This window comes from Vulpes lagopus, chromosome 22 (genome assembly GCF_018345385.1).
Source record: "Vulpes lagopus strain Blue_001 chromosome 22, ASM1834538v1, whole genome shotgun sequence".
NCBI classification, from domain to species: domain Eukaryota; kingdom Metazoa; phylum Chordata; class Mammalia; order Carnivora; family Canidae; genus Vulpes; species Vulpes lagopus.
Genome location: NC_054845.1, coordinates 16,249,094 through 16,271,210, shown reverse-complemented (window position 1 = coordinate 16,271,210; position 22,117 = coordinate 16,249,094). Strand labels below are relative to the sequence as shown.

At 37.4% G+C, this 22,117-nt stretch overlaps 1 protein-coding gene across 3 annotated transcripts in view; it reads left to right on the top strand.

The window, feature by feature from the left end:
- PLEKHM3 (pleckstrin homology domain containing M3) overlaps nucleotides 1-22,117 on the top strand; it is a 174,121-nt gene that overhangs the window by 129,620 nt on the left and 22,384 nt on the right. For all 3 annotated transcript variants that reach the window (XR_005985002.1, XM_041737121.1, XM_041737120.1), the window contains exon 7: nucleotides 18,223-18,380. Coding sequence is in view for 2 of the 3 variants with exons in the window: in XM_041737121.1 (XP_041593055.1) it covers nucleotides 18,223-18,380 (158 nt within the window). In the remaining variant the exon portion in view is untranslated. The remainder of the gene's footprint in view (nucleotides 1-18,222; nucleotides 18,381-22,117) is intronic.

Here is a 22,117-nt window from a genome sequence, read left to right as displayed (position 1 = left end):
CCATTTCAGCTTTTTGAATGCAAAGGTTGAATGCACTTGGAAAGGCCCAAAATGGAAATTGAGCATTAATTTCCTTAACAAGCGATCTGTTTACATCTGTGGAAGGCAGCAGAGCACAATAGGGCCAGTGGTGGCAAAAATGCCTTAGAAACTAGGTGACAATTGGACCACATACAAGAGCAGGACAAGGCACTGAAATCATCATACAGGCCTGAGTTCAAACTCCAGCTATGGTGCATATTGGCTCTCTGACCATGAGACAAGCCCCTGAATTTTTCTGCTCCATTTACTTACCTGTACAATGCATAGGATATTACTTATTTTAGTCGGCAGCAGTAAGAATTGGAGATAAATACAGAAAGCATCCAGACACATACATGAGTATAGCAATAAATAGTTATTAAAATTAAAAGTGTCTCAAGGAATGATGAGGTAGGTAGGCATTGTGAGAGCAGGAGATGGATACACAGTAGATAAAAACTAGAAGCAAATTTGGAAAGATAGGATGTACCTAGCTTGTGGGAAGACCTTATAGGGCATATTAAGGAGTTGAGACCTTCTCTTGTAGGGCCTGAGGAAGTTTCAAGGGGTTTTCATTAAAGAAATACCAGCTGGGGGCACCTGAGTGGCTCAACGCTGGATGAGCGTCCAACTCTTGGTATCAGCTCAGGTCATGACCTCAGGGTCATGAGACCAAGCCCCACATAAGCCTCCACACTCAGCAGGGAGTCTGAAGATTCTCTCCCTCTGCCCCACTCTCCACTCGTATGCATGTGTGTGTGCACACTCTCTCTCAAATAAATAAATAAATCTTTAAAAAAAGAAATACCAACTCTAGGAACATACTGAAGTATAGTGGTTAGCACGGGGCTCTGGGAATCCAGCTCCCTACTCTATACATCCAAGCTGGGTGACCTTGGACATAAGCCTTATAAGCTTCAATTTTATCACCTACAAATTGGTTATCATAAAAATATTGACCTTTTAAGGTTCCCGTGCATAATAATAGTTATTTATTTAACGCCCATTGAGTGCCTGCAAATGTTCCAAGTGCTTGACTTGTATTAGCTTAAAGAAAAAATGAATTAAAAAGCTTGAGGCAGGGGATCCCTGGGTGGCTCAGCGGTTTAGCACCTGCCTTGAGCCCAGCGGGTGTGATCCTGGAGTCCTGGGATCGAGTCCCACATCTGGCTCCCTGCAAGGAGCCTGCTTCTCCCTCTGCCTGTGTCTCTGCCTCTCTCTCTCTCTCTCTCTGTCTCTGTCTCATGAATAAATAAAATCTTAAAAAAAAAAAAAAAGCTTAGGGCAGTGACTGGCACAGATTAAGCAGTCACTGCTCTGGTGGTGGTGCAACAGCTCATGTCATTTTTATCACTTGGTCATATATTTTAGTAAGATCCTTCTGGTGGATGGCATAGAGATTGGGTTGGCATGGTTGGGACTGGAGGGCAAGAGAGCAGGGTAGGACAATAGTAGTTCCACACACATGATTGAAAATTCATTGAGTTGTACCTAAGATCTGTGCACTTTACCTTATATATGATACCTCAATTAACTGTATATAAATATTTATAATATAAAAATATATATATTTAAATATATTTTGCACTTTACCTTATAAATGCTTCAATTTAAATATATATATAAATTTATCTTTTATATATGCACATACATTTATATATAAATTTTTAATTATATATATTTTTTTACATATGCATATATAAAATAAAAATACAGCCAGTGAAGCATCTTGTCCCAGTTAACCTGAGCTACTCTACAACTGCCTGGAGTCCCAATTAGCTGAGTGCTCTTCACTAAAAAAAAAAAAAATTAATAAAATGAATTTTAAAAAATAAAAAAGAAACTAAGGGAATGAAGTAAAATCCTTTTACAATTACCTATGCTCCTGAAGAACAGAGAGCCCAGGGAAAACCAAAACCTCAACAACTCCTATAAAACTCTGACCTGCTTGCTAGTTTCCCTTTGCTAGAGCTACTGGCCATAGTAAATGACTACAGAAGAGTCATTTCTCTTCTGGCCTAGAGGCATAAGGATGCTGGAAGGGAGGAAGGCAGACTAGCAGGGTGGTGTGCAGGAGGAGGTTGGATGCTGGGGACCAGAGCACAGATGATCTGCCTTTGAAAAACTGGCTATTTAACAGGGTTTCCTTTCTTAGGAGCCTTTTCCATTTAGTTTGCCAAAACTCTGAACATGTCGCATGTGGGCCTGCTATTCAAAATGCTTTTCTCTTTGAACCTGATCTTATCTAGGAATGTCATCCTGTTGTAAAATCCCAGTTTTCATTTTTTGCTTAAGGCCAAGTCTAAGGCAGTTGAGTCAGTACACTGACTTCTCCTTGGGTTGACACCAAACTACGTGGTAAAAATGTTCAAGCTGGGTAACAGACCTCCCTTGCACGGTGCTCTGGGTGGTATGGAACTACTGTGACCTCTGAATGTCTAGGGAATGGATTTAAAATATGTAACGATACTATTTCTCCTCCTATTGACTACAAAAACACCATTTAGAACTATTGGAATTTAGGGACCAGCCCGGTGATCAAGATCAAATAATGTGCTTCAGGGGAGGGAGCCGTAAGGTCAGGTCATTTCTGGGAGGGCAGGAAGGAAGAAGCAGAGTTGCAAAAGGGCATTTAAAACATTTAAGTTTTGTAGAAAATGCAATATGCATCCTGATTGCTTACTTGCTAACTCCCAGTTAGGTATTTAAAGAGATAAGATTAAATGTCTAGAATTCGGTGATAATTATGTAAACAAAAACCTGACCTTAAATTGCCTGGTATTAGATAGGGCTATTGACACTCCACATATCTTATAAGTCGTTCTAATTGAATGGGGCAGTGTTACCTTCCAAAACCTAAAAACGCCCATAAGTCAGGGAACATTCTGATTAGACACATAGGTCTCCTTAGATACAAGCATTAAGTCTAAAGCAGTCATGACAGGTTCACTGATAGGCAATTTTCAGGAACTTTTGTAAAAATATATTATCAGAGACAAGTGAAAACAGAGGCCAATACAAAACCAAAAAAATGAAAGTCTTCTGCATTTTTATAATGTTCACATATATGCATATGCAAATTTCACTTCTATATTTCTAAAGCCTTGCTATGTGGAGCTGTCATTTTTTTTTTTAACAATTTAAACATTTACTATAAAGGTGTTAACTCTCATTACTTAAACATAAAAAAAACCCAGAACCTTTATACAGATATTTTGAAAGTACGAAAAGTCTAGTTACTTACAAATTGAGGTCTTGGGGACAAGGAGAGCAGTCTCAAACACGTCCAAAATGGCTGGAGAGAGGAAAGCAGACTGGCTTGAGGGTTTTATTGCGGTTAGGGGGTGGGCCTGGGTGAGGATTCCCATAGGAAGCAGGAAATTGAGTGGTTTGAATCTCCTGCAGGTGCTAAAGGGAGAACACTTGGACTTCCCATCAGCTTACCCAGGTGTGGGACACAGGAAAGGCAGGCGTGGGGCTAAAAAACTGTTGGCAAACCTCAAAATGGAAGTTTAACTCTGTATTACAAACATTATCCACATAGTCACTAATTTGTTCTCCCAGTGTTACCACTCAAATTTCTCTTCCCTCTCCACTCTTTTACTTCTAAGAAATGATCACCTTTGAATGTCTATGATAGATTTCTTTCCTTTCTTTGAGGTATGATTGATATGTGACATAATCATTTCAAGTATTCAACATGATTTGCTGTTGTTGTATATTGAGAAATAGTCACCACAGCATAAATCACCATACATAATTAACAAAAAACTTTCTCTTCCCATGAGAATTTTTAAAGATCTATTCTCAGGGATCCCTGGGTGGCGCAGCGGTTTGGCGCCTGCCTTTGGCCCAGGGCGCGATCCTGGAGACCCGGGATCGAATCCCACATCGGGCTCCCGATGCATGGAGCCTGCTTCTCCTTCCGCCTGTGTCTCTGCCTCTCTCTCTCTCTCTCTCTCTGTGACTATCATAAATAAATTAAAAAAAATTAAAAAAAAAAGATCTATTCTCAGCTACTTTCAAATATGTAATACAGTTAATTCTAGTCACCATTCTGTACATTACAGCCCCATAACTAATTTATAACTGGACATATGTACTTTTTTACTCTCTTCATCTATTTTACTTACTACCACCCCCCCAACTCCTACTACCACCCCCAGCAACCACCACCACCGTGTTCTCTGTATCTAGGAGCTTGGGTTCGGGTTTTATTGTTGTTTTAGATTCTACGTTGTGAGATCATACAGTATTTGTCTTTCTGTCTGACATTTCACTTAACATAATGCCCTCTGGGTTCATCCATGTTGTCACAAGATTTCACTCTTTTTTATGGCTGGGCAGTATAACTGTGTGTGTTGCAGTTTCTTTATTCTTACACTGATGAACACTTAGATTGTTTCTGTATCTTGGCTATTGGAAATAATGCTGCAATGATCATGGGAGTACAGGTATCTTTTCTCATTAATATTTTTGTTTTCTTCAGATTAATACCCAGAAGATGAATCATATGGTGGTTCTATTTTTAATTTTTTGAAGAACCTCCATACCATGTTCCATAGTGGTTGCACCAAATTACATTCCCACCAACAGTGCACAAGGGTTCCCCCTTATGCCACATTTTTCACCAACACTTGTTATTTTTAGTCTTTTTCAATAATAGCCATTCTAAATGCAACATGATAGTTGACTGTGATTTTGATTTGTATTTTCCTGGTGGTTAATGATGTTGAGCACCTTTAATGGACCTTTTGACCATCTGTATGTCTTCTTTGGAAGAATGTCCATTCAGATCCTCTATTTGTTCTTTTAACAAGCTTAATTCACTTTATTTATTTATTTATTTATTTTTGGTATAAAACTATGGGGTTTATTTAAAAAAAAAAAACTATGGGGTGGTGGGACACCTGGGTGGCTGAGTCAGTTAAGCATCTGATTCTGATTTCAGCTCAGGTCATGATCTCAGGGTCCTGGGGCTGAGCCCCACATTGGGCTCCACCAAGAATTTGCTTGAGAGTCTCTCCCTCTCCGCCTCCCCCTGAGCACCTGTGTGCTCTCTCAAATCAATTGATCTTTAAAACAATTTGGTGGCCACAGCTGGAGCCTGGGTCCTCTGCACAGAAACTCTGGTGTGGGTCGTTACAAGATGGTCAGTAAATTCCTGATAGGGAGACTTGGTGAACACAGTCTCTTTTCCAGAGATCAGGGATGAGAGACCTATCGGTCCTAGAAATGACATCAAAAGTAACCCAGGGTGGCAGTGCAGCCTCTTGCCAAGGTGTATCTCTGCCCATTTTTTAATCAGATTCCTTTTTGCTGTTGGAGTTCTTTATATTTGTATGTTAACACCTTATCAGATATAGTATTTACAGGTATTTTCTCCCATTCACTAGTTTGCCCTGTTATTTTGTTGATGGTTTCCTTTTTTGTGTAGAAGCCTTTTAGTTTAATGTAATCCCACGTGTTTATTTTGCTTTTGTGGCCATTGCTTTTGGTGTCAAATCCAAAAAACATCCTTGCAAGACTGATGTCAAGGAGCTTACCACCTACGTTTTCTTCTAGGAGTTTCATGGCTTCAGGTCTTTTTTTTTTTTTCTTTTAAGATTTTATTTATTCATGAAAGACACAGAGACACATGAGAGATAGACATAGGTAGAGGGAGAAGCAGGCTCCCTGCGAGGTCTGATGTGGAACTCGATCCCAGGACCCCGGGATCCTGAGCCAAAGGCAGATGCTCAACCACTGAGCCACCCAGGTGCCCCTGGTTTCAGGTCTTATATTCCAATCTTTAATCCCTGTTAATTTTTTATGTATGGTATAAAATAGCAATCCAGTTCAATTCTTTTGTAGGTGCCTCTCCAGTTTTCCCAGCACTATTTACTGAAGAAACTTTTTTCCCATTGTATGTGTTTGGCTCCTTTGTCATAAATTAGTTGACTGTAAACATGTGGGTTTATTTCCAGGCTGTCTATTCTGTGCCATTTATCTGTTTGTCTGTTTTTATGCCAGTACCATGCTGATTTGATTACTATAGCTTTGAAATATAGTTTGAAATCAGGGAACATGATACTTCTGGCTGTGTTCTTCCTTCTCAAGATTGCTTTGGCTATTTGGGGTCTTTTGTGGTTCCATCCAAATTTTAGGATTGTTTGTTCTGTTTCTGTGAAAAATGCTATTGGAATCTTGGTAGGAATTCCACTGAATCTGTAGATTTCTTTGGGTAGTGTGGACATTTTAACAATACTAATTCTTCTAATCCGTGAGCACAGAATATCTTTCCATTTATTTGTGTCTTCAGTGTCTTTCATCGGTGTCTTACAGTTTTCAGTGTGTGGGGCTTTCACCTCCTTGATTATACTTATTCCTGGGTATTTTATTCTTTTCAATGCAGTTGTAAATGGGATTGTTTTCTTAATCTCCCATTCTGATATTTCATTACAGATTTCTATTTTTAAAGTCTGCCCTTTTCTCCCCCAACATACCACTCTGCAGAAGTAGTTTTCATTATTGTAGCTGGCCTATCTTCTTCTAGACATTTCTACACATTTACAAATGTTAATTTTTAATTTAATTTTTTATTTTTTTTGCAAATGGGATCAAGCAATACTATTTTTCTGCAGCTTGCCTTTTTCACCTAATAATATGCTGTGAACATCCAGGCCTATGTGCATATTGAGTGCATATAAAGATTTACCTCATTTTTTCATCAGCTGCATAGTATACAGTTATCTTCATTTTTTTAAAGATGTATTTTATTTATTTTAGAGAAAGAGAGAGGGAGAGACAGTGCTTGTGCACTGGAGCAGAGGGAAGGGCAAAAGGAAAGAAATCTCAAGCAGACTCCCTGTCTAGCACAGAGTCCTTGGCAGGGCTCAATCCCATAACCTCGAGTTCAGGACCAGAGTCAAAATCAAGAATCAGATGTTCAACTGACTGTGCTACCCAGGCGCCCTAGAGTTATCCTAATTTTTAACCAGTGCATCTTTTTCTACTAGAACTAATACTGCAGTAAACATCCTCATATAAAAAAAAAAAAAAAAAAAAAAAAACATCCTCATATATTTCCCTGAGCACTTGTGTGACTGTGTCTGTAGTGTAAATTAGTTAATATCAGACTGCCAGGTCAAAGGGTAGGCATGCTTTGTACTTTGATAAGTACTGCCACTTGCCTTCTGAAAAGGTGAAACCAGTTTTTACTTCCATTCAGCATCGTAAGAGTACCTATTTTCCTACACCCACATTGTCTATATTAATATTTTTAATCCTAGCCAATCTGATAAATAAAAAATAACTTCACACTATTGTTTTAATTTATATGCTTTTCCATTGTAAGTAAGGCTTAGCATCTTTTTTTGTTATTCACCATTTGTAGTTTTTGTAAATTGCCTGTTTATTTCATTAACCTGTATTTAAATTATGTTATTAGTCTTTTCTCATTAGTTTAAAAGAGCTCTTTCTATATTAAGGAAATTGGCACTTTTTTATATAAATGGGAACTATCCCAGTTTGTTTTTGTCATGTCACTTTGTAAGTAGTATTTTGTACTTTACTAATTTTTTAATTTTACATATTCACATTTATCACTCTTATGGCTTCTAAGATTATAAAATATTTGCCCCACATAAATATTTTTCTAACATTTTTCTCTAATATTTTTTGTAGTTTTAAAATACTTTTATGGTTTTCTTTTTGTATTTAAATCTTCCAATTTATTTGCAGTTACTTCTTTTATGAAATGAGTTAGAGATTCAGTTGTATTTTTTCCACAATGTCTAACCAGTTACCCCAGCATTATTTATTAAATAACCTATCTTTCCCCACTTTTATTGTATGGTAAGTTCCCATATATATTTGAATCCATATCTTGGGTATACAGATGTCCAGCATACAGATGCTACAAACACAGCAGATAATATTCTTGAAAAACAGGATGTATGAAATCATAATCAGTACTGCACGGTAAGTGGTGGTTTACTACTTGTTGACTCCTTGAGGCAAGGAAGAAAAATTACCAGCTGTCTTAGGACAATGGCATGCAAGCTAATAAAGAGCACCTATTTCAGTTTATATGCAGGGTTGTTTTTCCTCACATCAATAACCCAGCAATTTATTAGATCACAACCTTCTAGCCAGAAACTAATTTTGGTTTCTCATTTAGTCTTAGGCATTGCTGGTCTCATAAAAGCTGTTAAGTAATAATAATTTTGAGCACTTATATTGTGCCTTTCGTCCGTAAGTGCTATCTAAACTTTAACTAATTAAATGCATTGATGAAAGGAAGGGATTTGCAGACGTCTTCGGGAAAACTGATATCTGGTTGCACACCTGTGAGGGGATGATTCCTAAAAAGCATTAACTCCCTCTTTGAATGGCACTCAGCAAGCAGAGGAATAAAAAGCTGGTGACATTATTTCACTTCTTTTGAAAATTTCCTTGGGTATCTTCTAATTAGTCTGGTTAAACTCACCTTTTATCTATCTCCCCAGATATTCCCTTTCTACATTCCTGGGGGTATTCAACAAGCTTCTTTTGATGTTTTCCCTGTTGGTTAATCACAAAATCATAGAATCTTCAAACTGAGAGGGACCCTTATTGATCCTTCACTTTGGAATGACTTCGTGCAATCCCTTTATTCTGTGGATGAGGAAGCCGAGGCACGGAGAAGTGAAGTGACTTACAAAAGGTTGCTCAGCTCATGGGGACACGCACGGCTGGGATGGAAACCTGGCCGCCTCGCTGCCATCTCAGCCCACAGTCAACGCTCTCCTTTGTTTCTGTGACCATTTCAATTTTGCTTCTTACTATTTCTTAATTTTTTTTTCCTGTTTCCATCCTTTCCCTACTTCTCCTTCCCTTTCTTTTGGCCTTTTATGTCTCTCCTATCCTTATGTAATCAGGTAATGCTGCTTTTATTTCTCCGGATATCTTTCTCCTTCAAGTGTGGAGTCTTTTGTTGTTTTCTGTTAAGATGTTTTATATTGGTCTCTACTCGAGCCCTCTCTGAAAAGCATACTTCTTTCATTTCTCCCACGTTACATGCATAGGTGGAGTTGTTTTGTTTTGCTTTGCTCTTTCCAGCTGTAGTTGCTTCTCCTTTTACGAAGTTACTTCTCTACTTTTGGTAAGTAGGCTAGGGTTTAACTTGATGTTAAGTCCATTTTTGCCACAGAATTTGGTGGTTACTTTAACCAGTGAATATCCTAGTAATCTAAGAATAATGAGGTATTCAAAATCATATTCCATATTCAGAAAACAACACAAGATGTGACCATTTAAGAGAATTGTTATACGAGAAGAGAATATGTTGGACAAAAAAGTGTTTCTGTAAGCCAAAGGCAGGTCTAGTTTGGATCAAAATTGTGGGTAGATGTAGATAGAGATGTAGACAGTGCATCTTGCTTTCATGCTGGGACTGAGTCAGTTTAGAAATCCTCTGTTTATACATGGTGGGTCAGTAGACATCCAGGAACCTCAGAATTCCCAGGCTGAACCAAACCCAGGAGCTGCTCTCTGACCTCAGATGCCCTAAAAGTATCCCTTCCTCGAATAGTGAAAGGTTGCTTAAACAGGGAGACTCTGGGTCTGCCACCAATCAGCTGAGTGATCTTGAGCAGCTCACGGCATCACGGGGCCTTGGTTTTCTCAGATATGAAGTAAGGAAGCTGAGTGTAAAAGACCACTTAGGAAGTCTCCTTACTTTTCAGTGACTCACTAGTATCTTAAGCCAAAATGAACAATAAAGACCTAAATATGATTTATTTCAGACATACAACTAATTAACTCAATAGAGAAGTAAAACCCTGCTGACCATGGGAATTTTCTGGAACTGTCTCGATTTAAAATATTTTAATCCATTTTCCTCATAAATACATGTACTCACCCTTTGCAAATGCTTCCTCTGAAGTTCCTTGGGGTCGTGGCCATGGAGGCACTTTACCTAGTGCAGAAAAAATTATCTGAAGTAGGCCCCATCCCATATATTTTTCTGAATAAGAAATTTGTGTTCTGGGATTTATCTTTGCCATTCACTCACCAAAGGAAATTGTTTTTCTTTTATTCCCTGAGACTGTTTCCAGCAGGAAGCAAAATGCAATTTGATGGAAATGATGATGGCCATACCCTAATCTACCCAATTACATCAACACTAGATTAAATTATCACATAGTTTACAAAGTCTAAGTTGAAATTGTCACCTTTGGGAAGGGCTCAGATAATAGCTAATTGGTGACATCATAGTCCACCTGCAGCAAAGTGCTTGATTAGCCAAAGTTTCGGTCCTGTGAGAGGGAGCAGCTGATCAGAGAAGTTTTCTGTTTACACACCAACCTCCCAGCACTGAGCCATTATAAGGAGCTCAGGGACACCTGGGTGGCTCAGTCGGTTGAGCCTCAGCTTCTTGGTTTCAGCTTATGTCATGGTTTCAGGGTTGTGAGATCAAGGCCTGCATCGGGCTCTGCTTAACATGGAGTCCATAAATTAAAAAAAAAAAAAAACATGGAGTCCACTTGAGATTCTCTCCCTCTGCCCCTTCCCTGACTTGTGCTGTCTTTCTTTAGAAAAAGAAAAAAGGAGCTCAAAGGTTAATTATGGGAAAGTAGGGTTTTAACAAACTTTTTGAAATAGGAAAATCCCTTATACTACTTGTTTTCTTTTTTTCCCCCTTTTTCACCCAATGTGGGTGAACTCACGACCCCAAGATCTGGAGTCGCATACTGTGCTGACTGAGCCAACCAGGCGCCTCTAGTTATTTTCTGTTTTTAAGAAAAATAATATGGTGGTATGCTTTTTATTTTATATTTTTAAGGACTTACAATTAAGAAAAATTTAGAATTGAATGAAGATTCAGAATACTCTTACTGTTAGGGTTTTCAAACCTGAGCAGAATCTACACTGTTTTTTCCTAGCTCTCTACAAACTCACCTGACCAAGGTCACTGGACTTCACAGTACCCACCTGTTACAGCTGAGAAATGGCAGAGAAAAAATAGCAAAACCTTTCATAGTCCTCTGGCCAAGCAAATGCAAACTAAATTATATTTGAAATCATTTTACAGTGTGTGACAGTTTTGATTCTTTCATTTCATCAAGCTAGCTTGTTACCAATGAGTGGCAGGTGGCTTTGTTTACCGTGAATGGGGTCTTCTGGTTAGACTTTTAAGGAGGGGCCATTTGTCAAGTGCAACAGCCCTCTTCATCACAGTATTCCCAACAGTTGTCCAGAATCTAGATGTTACACAATGGCTGAGGAATGCTTGTATTGAAATGGAAGGTAACTTGACAAATCAGGGGGAAAGAATGAGCCACTGCATAAAGAAATTCAATGAGAAAGAGTTTTTCCTCTTTTCTTGCCCAAGTTACTAGTGGTCTGTCCCTCTCCCCCTGTAGATTTTGAATGGTGTTGTGGTGCCAAGGGAGTGAAGGTAACGGACATAAAAGAATCATTTGTGCCCTTTTCCCAATCCCACAGATCTCTATTGGCCACAGACCTTGAACATGACACTGCAATTTCCTGGTGCCACACATGAGTAATAAGCAGCTGTTTCTGAAACTGTGGTTTGGAGAAGGCAGCACTAGGTTATTTTTTAACTTAATTGTAATTTTTGATTGGTCTGCAAGAAAGTAAATCAAATAAAGTCTGTTGTCTTAGTCTGCAAGAAAGCCATAGGCCTCAAATTCCAATGCTGACCATCTTGACCAGAATAGAAAGGGGGGAAAATGTGTGTATCCCTGAGCTGGAAGTTCAACCAGGCAGCTTTCGTGGGCTGCAGTCACACAAGAAGGGTAAGCACATTTGTTATATTTGTCAACCAACTGGATGATGAAAAGTGACATTTGCCAGCTCCTTGAGTTTTAGAAGTACCTGAAATGAGTGAAAAGAATTGTAGAAAGATTGCAAAAGTAAAAAATAGAATTGTGAAGATACCAGCTTGATGTTTCCTTTTGTCCTTATCCTACCATGTGATGAGAAGACACATAATTTTATTTATTTTATTTAAATTCAATTTGCCAACATATAATACCAGAGCTCAGGGACACATAACTTTAAATTACAAATGAAAGTATATATTCTTTGACTACCTGACCAGTAAAATACCTCTCACATATGCACACTCTCCAAATAAGTCAATCAGAGTAGTACCTTCCTTAGGACAAGAAATTAAGTATAATGGAAAACAGAAGCAAACAGTTTTCCCCCATTTTGGACATCTGCCTTTTCTCAAGGAGATAGGGCAGTTTGGTACAAAGAAGATGAGTAGTAGTCAGGGGGCTGGGATATGGGGAAGAGCTACAGATGTCTTCTGCTAACTACTTTGTCATGATTTTGTTCACGTAGACTGGCCATTTGAGGAAAATAAGTGGAAGGATAACAACCTTATCTCAGAGTTCTATTTCACCTTCACTCCTGACATCCCTAAATGACCACCTGATTAACGGAAATCACAAGCCTGTTATGCTAAACATGGAATGGCCTTGTGACTTTTGATGGGTTATTATAAAGTTATATTAACCTGTGACTAATTACAAGCAAGAAAAGATTAAGAAAGATAGTTTCCAAGTGTTGCTAAGGTGTTATATGAGTGAGTCAAATCAAGCTTGAGGTGTGTTAACTGTCTTTCCCCAGCATCCTGCCTGGCAAAAAGAAGCCTTGTTCCTTTATTAACAGCAGTGTTGGAGGGAATGGAACTGACCGCTTTACATTAATTGCTACTGATTCCATCCAACAGAAAGACAATTTGATACCTTTTAAAAGATGATATGTAGGGTGCCTGAGGGACTCCGTTCATTCAGCCTCTGACTCTTGTTTTCAGCTCAGGTCATGATCCCAGGGTTGTGAGATCAGGTCCCGAGTCAGACTCTGCACTGAGCATGGAACCTGCTGAAGATTCTCTCTCTTCCTCTTCCTTGGCCCTTCCTCCTCCCACCTCTCTCTTTCTCACTCTCTCTCCCTTTAGAAATGACATATTAAAAAAAGACCTTTTCTCCCCCTGCTGTAAATCTCAAGTGTTTGAAAGTTGGAATGAATCTAAATCATCTAAAGTTTCTATTTAGATTAAGATAAATAATAAGCTATTATTTATTAATTACTTGCTCTAAGTTAGACATTATATCCAGTGCTTTCATTATATTAAATCTGATCCGTCCTTCGACCCTACGAGGTAGGTATTATCCTAACTTTTCAGTTGATAAACTGGGGCTCAAAAAGGTTAAGTAATTTGCCAACATCTCGTGGCTGGAAAGCGGATGAACTAGAATAGGTACTCAGATCAGCTTTGCCTTTTCCACTCTGCTTTGCTGTTTCCCAGTACCCAGAGACAAGTAAGTTCTGAGGGAATATGGAAAACTCTGTAATGTCAGCCTCTCTGGGAGACTCCCTGGTGAATCAAACTACCACACACCAGAAAAATACAGCCAAGTTGTCAAGCTAAAACTACGAAGGTTAGGTTTTTTTCTTTTTTTAAACAAGCTTTGGCCAGTTTTATTAAGGAAGTACTTTTGTGGTTTTCTTTGTCCTGATCAGTCCTGGCTTGCTCTCAGTGGTATCAGAATCCCCTGGATCAACTCTAATCTAAATACCCAGTTTGCAGAACTTTTCCCCATGCCGGGCCCTATTGAAGACTGTTGTTACTCTAGGTAGTAACACTACCCGGGGAAGTGCTCCAATTTAGGGTTGACACAGAAGAGGTCTCATGTGTGACTTCTCTCAGGCTGTGTGGTTGCTGGCAAGCTTGTTGGCTTATTGGACATTTGACTTTTCCCTACCCATAGTCATTTTCCAGACCCATCGGCATCCTGGTGGCCCTTTTCTACTTGGTTCTCATTTGGACCCTGAAGATAGTGGCTCCTTAGGCTTTGGTCTTCTGTGAGGCCATCCTCTTTGTGGTGTTTATGGAATATGTTCCTAACCTTAAGGCTCCACCAAGATGGATAGGAATTGGGAGTGTAAGTTGCAAGACTCTTGGAGGCAGGAGGAGGTGGTAGGGGTGTAGGATACTTGATTTCTTTTTAAGCAATCATCCAAAGCGAAGATATATCTGATTTTTAAAAAGAACCAAGGAGTTTGGTTTTTTTTTTTTTTTGAACCAAGGAGATTTCATACTTAGAACCTACTTCTTTGTGGTGATAAAACTTCTAGACCAGAAGCCAGAAGAGCTGGATTCTGTTTCCAGTGCTGCTAGTAGTTGTATTCAAAGACAAGCTTTAAACGTCCTAAATATATCTGTACCTATAGTTTTCTTTTCTATACTATTAAAGAAATGTGTGTACATTCTAAAATAAATGTATAGACTATTACCTCACTTTTCTGGAGGAAAAACTTTCAGCATCATCAGCTCTTTGGAACATGGCCATGAACCCTACGCTAACAAATAGAAAAAGCAATTAATTAAGTATAAAGAAGCAAAAAAAGTTCGTGAACAGCTGAGCAGCCACCAGGTCCTCACACTCTTTATGCTCTTCCCTAAATCACACAGCAGAATGATTAAAAATGTTTGTGACACAAAGACACCCCTAAGATGTGACTGCTGCTGGCAAGGAGGAAAAATAAGAAGGCATCCTTGGTCAATCAACAAGAACTCATGTCCCTGGCAGAAGGGATATTTAAAACAAGTGTGAGACTCAGTCTTTGCCTTGAAGCAATTTACATTCTTATATCGTTCCATATAAAATCACCATTTTATAGGTAAAGTCACTGTTTTACAGTCAGTATCACCATTTTTATATGTTCAATCTGGTTGGATTAAGCAAAACAATCACATGTTAAACAATAGTAAAGAGTACAAAACAGCATCAAGTTCTGTATTAAATTATATAAAAGTAAATTGTATGAAGCACAAGAGAAGTGTAACAGTTGAAGTAGCCAAAGATGGCTTTCCAGATGAAACTGACTAGATCTGAGCCATGAAGCCTAGGTGAAATATAAATATGTGTTAAGAAGTGAAACTTAAGACAGGAAATGACATGGGTGAAGGCACAAGAGCAAAAGTAAGCATATTCTACACAGGGAAAAGTTTTCTTAAAATGGAAGTTATGTAGTAAGAAATGGAAAATGAGCCTGGATAAATAGTATGGAATAAGTTAATGGAGACGCTTGCACACCAAGCAAAAACGTAAGTTCTAGTCTTATCTGGTTCACTCCTTTAGTGAGTATATAGGACATTGTAACTCAATATAATTTTATGAAATGAATGAGTGAACTTTTATTAATAACAAAATAAGAATTCACCAAGATTTGAAAGAAGAGATGATATTTGATAAAGATGATGTCCAAAATTGGTTAGTATATATGCTGTGGATGAACCAGAGGGAAAAGACTGGCTTCCAGAAGTAAAACTAGAAAATGATTTCATTAATCTAGAGAGGAGTGTTAATAGCTGGCAAGACAGGAAAAAGAGACTTACTTATACCAGAGATATTCAAGAGAATCAACATGAACCTTGAAAACATTATGCTGAAAGAAGCAGTCATTAAAAAACCATATATTGTATGAGTCTATTTATATGAAATGTCCAGAAGAGGTAAATTTATGGAGACAAAAAAAAAAAGATTATTGGTTCCTTAGGGCTTGGTGGGGAGGAGACAGGTTATGGGGGGAAAAGGAACAACTACTAATAGGTATAGGGTTTTTTGCAAGTGTTGGTGAAATGTTCTACAACTGACTATGATGATGGCATACAACTCTGTGAATATGCTAAAAACCATTTAACTGTAGACTTTACATAGGTGAATTACTTGGCATGTTAATTGTATCTCAAAGCTGCTATTAAAAAGGAGAGGGAATTAATAAATGTGGTGAATGACTATACGTGTTTGATGGAGAAAACGAACCATTCACTGTAGACTACATAATTTCCAGTTTAATTCTCATGGAAATAGCGAGAATATCTGCTAACACCATTACGTCAAATTATTTTAGGGTCACTGTACAATGAAATAAGACATGAAACATAAATAAGAGATATAACATTAGAAAGGAAGGGACCAAGTTATTACTTTCAGAAAACCCAAAAGAATCACCTAAAAGTGATTTGCATTCATGAAGATTCAGTGAAATAGTTATATATAAGATATACTCAAATGTCAATATATTCTAAAACCAGCAATAGCTAATAAGGAAAAGTATTATATAAAAGTTTAACCCTAAAATAACCTAAATAATAGTGTGAGTTGCTTATACAGGGAAAAATAACCCAAAACTTTATTAAGCAATAACAAATGAAGATTTAATAAAATGGAGATATGGGTAAGGTCCTTTGATAAGGAGAATAAATATTATAAAGATACCAGTCCTCAGATTAATTTTTTAAAGCTTATTAAAGTCTTCCGATAGAAATACATTTACATTTCTGGCAGTGTAAATTTGGTGAAATATTTCAAAAGCCTTCAAAATGTTCACACCCTTTGTCTCAAGGAAGTTTTCTAACAGAAAAAAAAAACAAAAACCTTTATGCATAAGATGCCCAACCTTCTCCTTTAGACCCTAGATAATAACTTTCTTCCACATATTCCCTTCTCACCCTCAGTTCCTCCAAAAAATCTTTACTCACCTGGTTTCTGGACTGTTCTATATCCTGATGTTTTCCCCCAACTGAGCTATATTTTGTTCGTGCATCTCTGAATGTGTCATTAACCTTGGTTGTTTAGTAAAGAGGAACATAAATAAAACCAAACTCTGCTGAACTGTTGTTACCACAATTTAGAAATAACCCTATGACACATTGGAAAGTGTTTACCGGTGGTTGGTATAAGATTTGGTAGTGGTTATTTCTTAGAAAGTGTATATCATGTGGTGGTATTAGGAGTACACGTTATTGGGGTTCATCAATGTTAATGGCTCTTGAGAAAATATAAATAAAAGGAGGTTGGCCTATGGCTTCCTGAAAGAAGTGCAGAGGAGAGTGTAAAAGGATGGCAGAAAATGTACTTGCTTGACTCAAAAAACAGCCAGCATAATTTCTATTCTCTTTATTAAGAAAAAGAAAATCCACTCTTATAAAGCAGTGAACATTTATTTTTGTTCACTTTCTGTATCTTAATACAAAAATAATATATATTGTTTTTAAAAATACAAAAAAACTATATACACACACAGTGAAAGATCTGCTTTTCCAATTTGTTCTCTTCATTTTTAAAACATCATGAGATTATTCCATGATGTGAAAGTATCCAGCTATTACCAGTTATTTCTAGCTATTTCCAAATTAAATTGAATCTTCGTTATGTCAAAATCAGCATGTATATACCCATGCATGGATGAGAAAGAAGGCAGATTTTTTTCATATCAGTTTTGAACTGCTGAAGTCTTTGAAGCTCATTCAGCATTACTTAAGTGAAAAGGGATCTGACTAACCATTGGTTCCAGACTCATGGATGTTTGCAGGCCAACAGGTAACGTAATGGTGGTATGCAGGCAGATTCAAAATAGTAGGACCTAGAAGGGGACAACTGTCAACCGCAGAACATGTGCTTCTGTGGGAGCAAGCAGCCCCTACTCATAATCAGGATCATCATCATGTTGGAATTCAGGCCGGGTTTTGCTAAATCTGATTATTTTTCCCAAAAAGCCCAAATTCAGGATTTTTCTGTGAAATCTCCCAGTTATCAAATTGGATCATTTTTTAAAACACTAAAATAAAAAAAAAAAATCCTCAGGCTGAATGCAGCTCTCAGACTGTCGAATTGCAATCTCTTTATATTAACATACTTATTATCAGCACCAAAAGAAACCTATTTTTCCACATTTCTTACATGTTTTGGGGAAGATGGTAAAAGAAGCTATACTATTAACTCATCAGAGGATAGGTATTATTGAATTTACAACATAATATTCTACGTTAATGTTTACCTTGCATGTTTTCTAATCTTGGGAAAATCTACCCCATTCCTCTAATAGCACACAATAACAGTAAGTTGGTCTATGAAAGTAGCGTTCCCCATTTGTTGTTTCTCAATTCCCTATATCATGCTACAGTGAAAGAGGAATACAAAAGAAGTTTCAACATCTTCATTTTCCAACCTCCAGTGGTTTAAACCAGAGAGTTCTTTTGGAGTGAAAATACTCTCTTTTCTTTCTCAGAGTTGCTGAGAAATTATAATTAGAGGTTTTCCTGTTGTGTAAAGGAAAGGAATTCCAGTCTTGTTGGGTCTGCAAGACTTCTGTTCTCAATGGATTTGCTTCCCTGTCCCATTTCTCTTTCCGCAGGTAATAGAGGGGAAGCTGGCTCCATTCTTGGGCAAGGTCATTAAATTTGCCACCTCACACGTGTACAGCTGCAGTCTCTGTAGCCAGAAGGGGTTCATCTGTGAAATCTGTAACAATGGAGAGATCCTCTACCCTTTTGAGGATATTTCAACAAGCAGGTACAGAATCTCTTGTCTTATAAAAGTATACCTTAATATGTCACATGAAGTTTTATTTGGTCAAATCAGGCCAACTTTTAGTCAAGCACTGTATCTCTCTTACCTTGTATCGGATTTCCCTTATTCAAGGAGAACATTTTTTACCCTTTGGTTTCCTATATTCATTCCCAGCTCACTTCACTATCTTTATCCAAAATGAGATAAAAGAGTTGCAAAAAAAACATCACCTAACTCTGCCTTCTTAGGTAATGAAGAGTGTTTAGATTCATTTTTAGAATGAAGATCAGGGAAGAAGAATCCTCACAATATTTCAGGGCCAAATGATAGGCAAAGGGAAATCGCAGTTTCATAGCAATGCTAAAACTGGACTGACCGCCAGGAATAAAACTACAAGACACTGGGAAACAGCTGTCTGGCTCACCACATGCATTTCTCCACAGATGCGCTGCAGTGTGGTGATGAAAGTTTTAGGATCCAAAGGAGAGAAAAGTGGGAGTTTATGTGGGATTATTTTTCTAACCAAAGTAATATTTGGGCATCATCGCATTCATTGATTGATGGATGATTTTCTTCTCCCGCTAACTTGAGAGTAGGGTTTTTACTATTGCTTTTCTTGAATCATAAAATGATACATATCACTTTTCCTTTCATTCCAAAAGCATCATAGAAATATATACTGTTTATGTGTCTGTGCACTGGCTTCTTTGGCCATGAAATCATGCTTCATTTCCCACCCAGCAGGGCTCACTTACACTGTGGTTCAGAACAGAAGGGGAGGCATGTAGCCAGGGAGAGCTGAAGCATGTAGGGTAAAACTAAGATATTAAGAGTTGACTCAGCTCTTCTGGCCTCTTCTTAAACCCACAGACTCTTTGTAAACATACAGGAACTTGGGTTGGCTTCACACACAGAAAGATACACACACACACACACTCCAGCCTTATTTCCTGAGTACAGGTACTTAACTCATAGCCTAGAGATTATAGACTTCTTAAAAATGTACACCACACAAAAACTTGTACACAGATGTTCACAGCAGTATTTATAATAGCCAAAAAGTGTCCATCAACTGATGAATGGATAAACAAGATGTGGTATATCCATATAATGGAATATAATCCAGTCTGAAAAGGAATCTGATACAGGCTGCAGTATGGGTGAACCTTAAAAACATTATGCCAAGTGAGAGAAGCCAGACACAAAAGGCCACATATTTTATGTTCTGTGTATATGAAATGTCCCAAATAGGCAAATACATAGAGACAGAAGGTAGATTAGTAGTTGCCTCGGTCATGGGAGAAAGGAAAAAGAATAACTCCTCATGGGTACTAATTTGTTTTAGGAGTAACAAGAATGTTCTGGAATTAGACTGTGGTGATGGTTACATGGTCTTGTGAATACATTAAAAATCACTGAATTATAGACTTTAAAAGAATGAATTTTATGGTATATGCATTAGATCATAATCAAAAGTGTTTAATAAAAAAAATAAAAATTAAGTTAAAAATGCTTCTTCCAACTATATGCTGGATCACAAAAAAAATTTCAATAAATTTTTAAAAAGATTTTATTTATTTGAGAGAGAGAGAGAGCACAAGCAGGGGAGGGAGGAACCAGGGTAGAGGGAGAAGTAACTCCCCACTGAGCAGAGAGCCCAGTGCATAGCTCCATCCCAGGACCCTGAGATCATGACCCGAGCCAAAGGCAGCTGCTTAACCAATAGCCACCCAGGTGTCTCATGAGTTTCAATAAATTTTTAAAAACTGAAACCATACCAAGTATATTCTCTGACACATTAAGATCCCCAATAGGAAAAAAATCTGAGAAACCCTCAAATATTTGGAAATTAAATCAAACAAACTAAAAATTTATAGTCAAAGAAGAAATAAATTACAAGAGAAATTTTAAAATATTTTGAAATGAATGAAAATGAAATATAAAATTAAAAAGTATGGAATGCAGCTAACATAGTACTTAGAGTATAACCTATAGCTATAAACATATCATGAAAAAAAATGTCAGAAAAAAAAGAAAGGAGGGGCACCTGTGGCTCAATGTTTGAGCATCTGCCTTTGGCTCAGGTTGTGATCCCGGGGTCCTGAGATCAAGTCCCACATTGGGCTCCCTGCAGGTAGTCTGCTTCTTCCTCTGCCTATCTCTCTCTCTCTCTCTCATGAATAAGTAAATAAGATCTTTTTTAAAACAAAAGAAAGAAAAAAAAAAGAAAGGTCTCAAATCCATTACCAGAAATTCCTTTGAGAAGCCAGATAACAAAGAACAAACTAAATCCAAAGTGAGCAGAAGAAAGTTAAGAGTAAAGATTAGAGCAGATATCAATGAAATGGAAGATAGAAAAACAGTACAGCAATGAAATTACAAATTGCTTCTTGAAAGAATCAACAAAATTGAAAACTCTTTGGCTAGACTGACCAAGAAATTAGTAGGAAAGACCAAATACTCAAAATCAGGAAGGAAAAAGGAAAAAGCAATTAAAAGAATTATAAAGAAATACCATAAATGACTATATTCTAACAAGTTAGACAACTTAGATGAAATGAATAAGTTTCTAGAAAAACAAATTACCAAAATAGACTCAAGAAGAAATAGAAATATGAATAGCCCTATAACAAGTAAAGAAACTGAATTAATTTGTTTTTAAATCTTCCCATAAAGCCAGATGACTTCATAGATGAATTTTGTTGAATATTTAAAGAAATAATACCAATCCTTCACACAGGGATAAAGAGGGGTATCACATAATGATAAAGCAGTCAGTTCTCCAGGAAGGCACAACAATCCTTGATGTGCACAAGCAGAGTCACGATATACGTGACAAAAAAAAATAATAATAATAATAATAGAATTACAAGGAGAAACAGACAAATACACAACTATACGTATCTATCCACTATTATAGTTAGACTTCAACATCCCTCTGTCAGTAACCAGCAGACAGAAAATCAGTTTAAGCATATCGTTAAGCTGAAAAGCATTATCAGTCAACTGGATCTAATTGACATCTCTGCCAATTCATGTTGTTCATCCAACAACAACAGAATATGCATTCTCAAGCTCACATGGAACATTTAACAAGAGAGACCATATTCTGGGCCATAAAATACATCTGAACAAATTTACAAGAATAGAAATCATGCAAAGTATGCTTTCAAGCCATAAGGAAATTAAACTAGAAATGAGTAACAATGATACCTGCAAAATCCCAACATTTTTGTAGATTAAACAATATATTTGTAAGTAACACATGAGTTGATAATTTATGTCCACACAAAACCTTACACAGAGATGTTTATAGCAGGTCTACCCATAATCACCAAAAGCTGAGAACAACCTAGGGGTCCTTCACATGTGGATGGATAAATAAACTGTGGTATATCCATGTGATGGAATATTATCCAGCGATAAAAGAAATGAGCTATAAAGCCAAAAAAGGACATGGAGGAACTTTAAATGCATATTACAGAATGAAAGAAGCAGTCTGTAAAGGCTACATACTGTATAAGTCCAACTATATAACATTCTGAAAGGAGCAAAACTGCAGAAACAGTGAAAAATAAAATGAAATCAGTGATTACCAGGGGCTTGAGAATACGTAAGGAAAGATGACCAGGTAATGCACAGGAGGTTTTTTAGGGTAGTAAAATTATTCTGTATGTGTATATATATCTGTGTGTATATATATATGCCCACTATAACATTTGTCAAAACTCACATAGCTG